A 9,231-nucleotide genomic window follows, 5' to 3' on the forward strand; every position below is an offset into this window, starting at 1 on the left:
GTGTTTCGCTTTGAACTGCAGGGGACGCATGGGAACCCTGGGGCCTGCTTGTGGGTGGCGTGTGGTGGGCTGAGGGCGCACAAGGCGCTGCTCTGGCATTTGTGAGCACGGGGAAGGCTTTTTTAGAGAAAAGGAAAGAAGTCCGAGGCAGCCACTAGGCCGCTAGGCCCCCCCCCCCGCCCCCGCCAGTGCGGCTCAGGTTGTATAAATAGGCTGTATAAATAGGCCCATTGAGGCACGGGGACTGCTCTGTGCTAAGCTGGCATGTTCCACCGCAGTCCCGCTCGGCTGCACGTGGTGGATGGAACGCGGGCGGCTCGTGGCGGATACGCTTACCTTCATCCAGTGTCCTAGATGAGCAAGTATTTAAACCAGGAGCGTTGCTTGCCATAAACCCCTCACTATTCTAGAACAAGGAGCACCCCAGTTTCCCCGAGGTGCTTTAAAGCGAGGGCACCTGTAGAGTAGGAATAATGGCACGTGTGGCGTCGGACCCTCTTTCTCCTTGACTCTCGCTTTGCCCAGCCTCCTCTGCCCGGACAAGTGATGACAACGGCTGACATTTGTGGCCTTTCCACTTTGAGCCCAGGCTTAACACGTGTCCTTGTCACGTGTCCTTGAGGCACGAATGCTGTCGTCAGTCCCATTTCACAGATGCGGAAAACTGAGGCCCAGGGCACGTAAATGGTTCAGGACTGCATAGTGCAGAAGGGATGGCATCCAGATCCTAGTTCAGGTTTGCTTGTGCTTGTATCCCCAGGGCTGCGGTCGGCGTTCATTCATTCTCTTGATAAGTTATTTGCTGCCCACCTGCAGCTTGCTGGGTACTGCCCAGGGGCCGGGGGGTAGAGTAGCAAGCAGCACCCATGCAGACCTCTGCCTTAACATTCTGGGGTCCCAGGATCGAGTCCTGCATGGAGCCTGCTTCTCCCTCTGCCTGTGTCTCTGCCTTTCTCTCTCTGTGTCTCAGGAATAAATAAGTAAAATCTCTATAAAAAATAAGTTAAATGGATTGCATGTTAGGTGCCTTGAAGTACGATGAACAAAAACAAAAAACTGGGAGGGAGCAAGAAATACTGGTGGGAGAGGCGTGGTGCAGTTCTAAGTAGATGGCGAGGGAGCTTCCCCTGGATGGGGGTAAGGGCACAAGCCTTTGGATGTTCCAGGGGACAGATTTAAGGCAAAAAGAGCAGCAAGAAAAATGGCAAACAAAACAAAACAAAACAAAAACAAAAAAACCCCATCATTATGAAAATCATAATTTTCAAATGATGAAATTCCAAACAGGGAGCCTCACTGTGAAAATAGAGTAGGGGACAGGCTGACTCATGCCGAGTTGATGGGACTCCCTCCTGCAGAAACCCCGGTTCCCTCGCCCCCCACCTGGTCCCTCCGGGTAGAGGCTGCTCTGCCCTCGTTTGCTGCCCCTTCCCCTCCACCTACATTGGGTCTGGGCTGCAGGGCGGGGAGGAAGGTCTCGGGGGTCGTACTGAAGATGGGGAGAGAAGCCTGCTTAGTGCCAGGGAACCGTAATTTTTTTTAAGGACGTGCACGTGAGCCAAAAGAGCGACAGTCCCGGGATTTTTCCCTTGCTCATCTCCCAACAGGAGCGATGCCTCTGAGCCTAGGGCTCCCGAAATTGCCAGTGAGTGTCCAGCAATCAGCCCCCCCACCCGAGAGGTACAGGGGGTGTTTCCAGGGAAGGCTTAGGAGTGGGGCTTACAGACCCACCGGGTGGCGAGCGTGTTCCCTCCCGCAGCATCGTCCACGGAGTCGGAGTCAGAAGCTCAGCGACCGTGTCCCCGTGGATGGTTTTCCCGGAGCAAAGATCTAGGAAGGACGAGGACTTGGGGAGGCTCGTGGGAAGACGTCGGTGTTCTGCTTGGGAAACGCTGGAGGAACGGACGGACGTGGAGCGTGGCGGGAGGGGTTAGAGATAGCAGCCGGCCCCCTGTGGCTGTGTGCCTGGTTGCCACGTGGAAAGCGTTGCCGACTTCCCTGACTCCCGCACCACTGTCCTTTCTTTTCTAGAAGACACCTATGAACGCACGCTGATTGTTGATGGGGAAAGCGCAACAATTATACTCCTGGACATGTGGGAAAACAAGGTACGCGGAGCCCGTCGCTGGCAGTGGGTGCCTCGCGGGCCTGCCTTCCAGCGGGCCGGGCCGTCTGGGGCAGGGGCAGGGGTGGCCCTGGGGCCTGTCCTTTTCCGTGTTCTAGGTGAGGTGGGCCCATTTGCTTCATTAGATGCTTCTTTCCCCCCCAAAGTAGGAGCCTGTTCTAAGGAAGAGGCCACTCGCAGGCGGGCTCTGAATAATAAGCAAGTTGCCGCGATTTGCCTTTAGTTCTATTTAAAATGAGACAAAAGCATTATGTCCGCTTTAGGGAAAGTGCCAAGTATGGAGGATAATTTAAAACTACATAAAACCAGGTTATATGAAGTTGACATTCTTTTTTTTTTAAGATTTTATTTATTTATTTGAAAGAGACAGAGAGAGAGAGAGAGAGAGGACAGAGGGAGAAGGAGAGGGAATCCCAAGCAGACTCCGTGCTGAGCGTGGAGCTGATGCGGGGCTTGATCTCATGACCCTGACGTCATGACCTGAGCTGAAACCAAGAGCCAGGTGCCACCCAGGCGCCCCCGGCATTGACATCCTTAACAGCAGTCTCCAACATTTGCCTTTTTAAAAGATTCTGGGCTTCCGAGCTTGTGGGCTCGACCTTGTGTTTACGGAGAGTCCTCCTATTCTCACCGAAGGATCCTAAATTTCATCAGCTGGGAAAGGGACAGTGAGTTTCTGGAAATCAGAAAAAAAGCTCTTTTTTGGTCGGTTAGATAGAAATTGGAGATGTGGTTTGGCCGAGTCGTCGTATAATAATTCACCAACCCAAGCTGTATGTGGGAGGAGTGGACGGTAACAACTTTAGGAGGCGCGTATTGTTTCTCTGCAAAGGACGCCTCACTCACCAGGCCAACCCGAGCTCAGGGAGGGTCTTCTCGTTGTACCAGGGGGAGAACGAATGGCTCCAGGACCACTGCATGCAAGTTGGGGACGCCTACCTGATTGTCTACTCCATCACGGACCGAGCCAGCTTCGAGAAGGCATCTGAGCTGCGGATCCAGCTCCGCAGGGCCCGGCAGGCAGAGGACATCCCTATAATTTTGGTGGGCAACAAAAGTGACCTGGTTCGGTGCCGGGAAGTGTCTGTGTCAGGTAAGCAGAGCAGCGCCAGGACCGGGGCACAGTCTCGGGGTCGCCTGGCTTTCCTCCAGATGGGTGCCCTTTTCTCTTCTTTCATGAAGCCGGAGCCAGGGAAATGCCCCGTGGAGTGTCGTGGGGGAGGCTCCAGCGTTCCCCGCAGATCCTCTCTGTGCCAATGGCTGTGCCCTTGTCCTTCTGACCCATGTGCCGCATTCCCCTGTCCCCACCCTGGAATTCCGTTAGGGAAAAGAGCATGCTTGGGAGAAGGGGGGTGGATTTACTGGCACTCCCCAACCTTTTCTCCTTGTCCTTTTCTCTAGGGAACTCTTAGGAGTTCAGGGAAAGAAACGTAAGATGGGAACTCTGATTGGGGGCAACTATGAGAGTTTCAGTGAGAATAAGAATTCTACTCTGGTTGCCTCTGGTTCCTGGGGCCCCTGGGAACACCCTCCTTCCTGTCCCCTACCTTTTCCTTCCCAGATTTCTGTGAAGGCACCAACCTGATGGGCTCACACAGACATTTCCATGCATAGTTCAGGGATATCGCCTCTTTCCTTGGGTCCCTTGAGATGTTATTGGCCTAATACAGATCTGGTTCCTGGCACGATGGTAAAAAAATTAAATACTGCATGTCGGGCCCTACTCAGGAGAAACGAAATTTGATAAGGACGTACCATATACAGCTAGCTTGGGGATGTCTCACTCTTAGGGGACGACTGTCTACGGCAGTCATTTTTTTCTAACCAAAACGTGGATACAAGGTCAGGGAACATGACAGAGTGTTCGAAATTGAGGCTCCTCCGGAAAAGCCGGTTCATGTGGTTTGCTGGCGACCGTGTCGTACATTGGTGAAATCACCGAAAGTTTTTTGAAGTACCTCATCGAAGCTTTAAAATTGTTTTTTGAGAGAGAGAAGTCAAAGAGTAGGATTCTTGTTCAATTCAGGAAACTGAGTCAGGAGAGAGAGTTCCGAATCTGAGCTTGAGGACGAAGCAGGTCTGGATTCAGACTTAACAGGCTGTGGGAACTCCCTCGCGTTTTGATTGATTGATTTTTGGAGATTGTATTTATTTAGTCATGAAAGGCAGAGACACAGGCAGAGGGAGAAGCAGGCGGGGAGCCCGATGCGGGACTCGATCCCAGGACCCGGGGATCATGCCCTGAGCCAAAGGCAGGCAGACGCTCAACCGCTGAGCCACCCGGGCATCCGTCCCTCATGTTTTTATTTATTTTTATTTTTTAATATTTTATGTATTTATTCATGAGTGTCACAGAGAGAGGCAGAGACACAGGCAGAGGGAGAAGCAGGCTCCCTGCGGGGAGCCCGAGGCGGAACTCGATCCCAGGACCCCGGGGTCACGCCCTGAGCCAAAGGCAGGTGCTCCACCACTGAGCCACCCGGGCGCCGGTCCCTCATGTTTTTAAGAGATCCCCCTCACCCCGGTTTCTTCATCTGTCTGAAAGGGAGAATAGAGTTTTCGGGGTTGTTTTGAACCTGGGCATACGGTTCGTGCAGTGTTTAGCCTGGCCGCGCGGGCAGCGCCGTAACTGCAGGCTGTGGTTTTCCCGTTGGAGTTAAGGTCACGTCTCTGCTGGAGGGGCCCTCCTCCCGGGAGCCTGAGGCGGGCCAGGTGCCCAGCCCGGATCCCCTGCTTCCAGGAAGCTCCCCGCCACCCTGCCTGTGCACCCCTGGGGGACCCGCGTCGCCGTGGCCTGCAGCCCGGTGGCGCTGAGCGGCTCTGACTGTCCCGCCCTCCTTCCTCCGCAGAGGGGAGAGCGTGCGCCGTGGTGTTCGACTGCAAGTTCATCGAGACGTCGGCGGCCGTCCAGCACAACGTGAAGGAGCTGTTTGAGGGCATCGTGCGGCAGGTGCGCCTCCGGCGGGACAGCAAGGAGAAGAACGAGCGGCGGCTGGCCTACCAGAAGAGGCGGGAGAGCATCCCCAGGAAAGCCAGGCGCTTCTGGGGCAAGATCGTGGCCAAAAACAACAAGAATATGGCCTTCAAGCTCAAGTCCAAGTCCTGCCATGACCTCTCTGTGCTCTAGGCCCCCGGGGTCACCCAGATGTCCCCTGACGGACATCGTTGAGCACCATCGGGACCGATAATCTATATTAGATTGCATCCTTCGGTACTATTACGTGCGGCTTCCCCCACTGTAGCTGGGAATTCACGTGTTAGCCTCACGGGCAGCCAAGGGCATGGCAGACCACAGGTCTTTGTAAAAATCAGTATTTATTTGCAGGAAAAGCCTGACCTCGTTACTTGAACACCCGAGACTCCTGAGAGGGTGTGTTCGGTGTTCACACGTGTTTCCTCTCTCCTCCGGATAGTAGAGGATGGAAGTCTGCACCAGAATGCTCAGAACGAGGACTTTTCATTATTAAAATTTGTCCCAATGTTCCAGGAGAGGGAGCTGAGGCCAGGGGACCATAAACAAATATAGGAAAGCCGTCAAAGGATTAATCCACGGGCGGGAAAATGAATCTCTCTGTACCGTATATTCATGGAGCTAGGTTTGTAGAACCGGGCTCCTCATAATCGTGACTATTATTGCTCCATCAAGCTGTGAAAAGAAATGATGGACCTTGCTGGAAACTAAAGCTTAGCAAAGGATTTTTGTGCAATGCCCACAGTTGGGGATCCAGAAATTTATAGCATTGGAACTGATACTGATACCGCTTACAGGATCAAAAATCCTATCTTTGCTTCTGTGTCTTACAATGTTTTGTTTGGGGCAAAATTATTTAAATCACATTCTATGTAGTCGAACCGCCTCTCATGTTTCATGGTTTTTAAAGTCTTGGGGCCATGATGAATATATTTTTCAAATCTGAATTGTTGATAACCCGGAGTGCGAAATGCCAAATTTTGAAATATGATCAAAAGTCTGAGTTTTTATAAAACACGAAAGGCGAATACTTCCAGTGCTTCGGGTTGACCCTTGTATGCCACAGCTCTGCTCTATTTATTGTTATTTTGCAAAATAATAATCATTTTAACATTTGATAAAGCATATTTATGAACATATTTCTTAATAGGAAAAATGTCCATTTTATTACCATTTTCTATCTTTTTCAGAATATGCGAGTTTTTACCTATATGTCTTATAATAAAAAGAAAATCTTTGGGATAAAAGGCATTCTTAAAATGTTTTTCCTCCCCAAATAAGCTGATTATGATGCTTTCCCTATAGCTTCTAGGGAAGCTGTCTGTCCTCCCCGATCCAACCATCCTATGTCGGACATATGCAAGCGCACCCTATGGAAACATACCTGTTATTTTATATTTTATATTTTATTTCTTCTTTTCGTCGGTGGTGGCCCTGTTGTTGTTTGTTTCAAAGACTACCCCTGACACCTCTCCTCTGGAGCCATGGGTCACAGTAACGCAAGGTTATTTTTGGCTAATACAGTTGGGAAGTATTTGGGGTCCTCTAAATGCTAAGTTACGGTAAAAGCCAGATTGATCTTTTGGTTTGGCAAATTCCTGACTGAGCAGATGGGCCTTTGCTCCCCGAAGGCTCATGGTCTTAAGCTTGACTAAAGCATTAGAGGAAATTATAAAGTATTAGGGGGGAAAAAAAGGAACCTGGTGATTTTCAGCCTGAGATCTAGCCAGGCAAGGAGAACGTGGTTAGCGCCTTGCCCTCCCTGCGTTTCTGAGTCTGTAATGAGACACACAGCAATGGGACCTGCGACACCGCTTAATGCAACAGCTTTAGGTAACTCAGTTCTGCAGGCCCATTCTCTTCTTTTCCGAATCGAGAGCAGAGGTACCCATTTCTGTGCACCCCGCCTCCTTGGATCGCTCAAGGGAATGGTACAGGGAGGTGATATTATCAAGAGTGAACCTTCAGGTTTCACAGGTGACATCAGGGCCATTTAACGTCAGCGGGTCTTTAGAGCTAAGGCAAAACCTCTGTGACCATCGGTGTTCTCATCTGCAAAGTGGGCTTGCCGACAATGTCTCTGTGGTAGGATGGTGAGATGAGCATCTTCTAATCAGCCGCATGTGAAGGGCTCAAGACGTGTCCGTTTTCTTTTTTTTTTTTTTTTTATTTATGATAGCCACAGAGAGAGAAAGAGAGAGAGGCAGAGACATAGGCAGAGGGAGAAGCAGGCTTCATGCACTGGGAGCCTGATGTGGGATTCGATCCCGGGTCTCCAGGATCGCGCCCTGGGCCAAAGGCAGGCGCCAAACCGCTGCGCCACCCAGGGATCCCGACGTGTCCGTTTTCATTGCCCTACGCCTTCCATGGTGTAAATCGTTTCCTGTGTCTGCCTTCTCCCAAGTGGAATTGAAGAACTCCTTAAAGGCAGGGCCTGATGAATTTCCCTTTTATCCCTCTGCTCTTCAGCGCTGTCCCTTGTGAGTGTTGGACTTTTATAGTATTTCTTCTTGAATAGACCTCCCGATGGCCCCATGGAGTGCACAGGCCATTTTATAGCAAACAAGGTCAGGGGGATAAGCGGCTTTGCCCAGTTCAGATCTGAAGTGTCTGAGCTACAAGTAATGTCCAGATGGGACTTGGACTCCTTGCATCTTCCCGTATCTCAAACTGTTTCCTGGAGACACAGCTCTTTCCATCCCCAGGTACCACCACACACACCACACGTGATCCCCCCTCCACGTCACCCCCCACCTACACACATACCCCACCGTATACACATACCCCACCGTATACACATACCGCACATCCCGTACCCCACTGCACACCTCGCACCCCACTCATTCCACACATACCACACACGCTCTCATCACACACCCCTCCACACAGCACACACATACACGTGGACATACAGCAAACACAGCATGTATATCCTACACCACGTGCACTGCATCCCACCCACACACCAGCACATACACACCCTGTACATATGCGTTCTTTACACTATTGTCTGTCCTCCCTGATCCGACCATCCTACTCGCGTATGTTGGACCTTCCCAGCCAAGGGACCAAGAGCTGCCAAGACTCTCAAGCTTAAGGGCCCCTTTTGGGATTGTCACACTGGGGCTCCCTCAGTTTGAGCCAGGGCAGGATGGTGCAGGGTGTGTTCTGCTCCAAGAGGCTTTCTGGTTAGGAGCTACCACTCTGGAGTCAGACAGACTTGGGTTTCACTCTGGTTTCATCACTTAGATGTGTGGCTGGGAGGAACCTCTTGGCCTCACTTTTCCATGTGTGGCATGAGAATGCCGGGTTCACAGGGTTGTGGTGAGGATGGTGGAGATCTGCAGAGGTTATCCTCCCACGAGAACTCCGAGGCCTTCTACTCTAATGCAACGTCTACCCCTTCATTCCCTCATGCGCCCTTCAGTGTTATTGGGCACCCAGGCCCTGCTGGGTGCTGGGAATGTAATGACTGAGACCCTATCCTGGTCTCCAGATCCCTGAAAATAGTGCAGTTGCCTGTCCCAAGAAGCCGAAGACGGTGTCATTGGCAGTAGGAAGAAACCAAAATAACTACGGGAGGAATATACCTAGAAGGGACTGGACGTGCTGCCATTAGATGAGATCAAATGAAGGAAAAAATTATTAAAATGATTGGATTTGATGTGGAAAAGTAAATTGGGCTATTTTTTAAAATTCCATTTTGAGGAAGTGGGAACATTGGGGAAACGTTGGTCTTTAAACATCCTACAGTTTTGCTCCTTAATACGTGAGCTCTTCAATATAGGGAGAGGCAGATGGTTATGAGTTCACTTGGCTAAATTTATGGACTCTTGCTGTGCAAGGGGCTGCAGAGAATACACGTTACGAGAAGGAGGTTGTGCCTCAAGAAGGAAGCTTGTGATAGGTTAGTGGGAAGTGGGCACCGTGGTGAACGAGGACAAATGCACAAAAACCTAGAATAGACTGTAGAAGATCAGAAGGCCCAGCAGAGACGTATGAGGTAAGGCAGTTGGAGCTGGGGTGGGAGAAAGAATTGCTTGCTTGACCAGTGCAAGCATGAATGTCTGCTTGGAGGAAGTGGCATTGAGCTTGATCTCAAAGGCTCTTCAAGATTTCCACAGGTAAGATTGGT

The 9,231-nt window shown here is 51.0% G+C and overlaps 1 protein-coding gene across 2 annotated transcripts in view; it reads left to right on the top strand.

The window, feature by feature from the left end:
• Positions 1-6,904, top strand: part of GEM (GTP binding protein overexpressed in skeletal muscle) — a 14,816-nt gene extending 7,912 nt beyond the window's left edge. The window contains exons 3-5 of one of the 2 annotated variants that reach the window (XM_041769614.1): positions 2,032-2,108; positions 3,014-3,218; positions 4,975-6,903. In XM_041769614.1, the coding sequence (XP_041625548.1) occupies positions 2,032-2,108; positions 3,014-3,218; positions 4,975-5,252 (560 nt within the window). In that variant the 3' untranslated portion in view covers positions 5,253-6,903. Of the gene's footprint in view, positions 1-2,031; positions 2,109-3,013; positions 3,219-4,974 lie in introns of both variants that reach the window. The other variant, XM_041769616.1, reaches the window with a different exon arrangement.
• The last annotated feature ends 2,327 nt before the right edge of the window (positions 6,905-9,231 follow it).

Source organism: Vulpes lagopus, chromosome 9 (genome assembly GCF_018345385.1).
Source record: "Vulpes lagopus strain Blue_001 chromosome 9, ASM1834538v1, whole genome shotgun sequence".
In the NCBI taxonomy this organism is placed as follows: Eukaryota; Metazoa; Chordata; class Mammalia; order Carnivora; family Canidae; genus Vulpes; species Vulpes lagopus.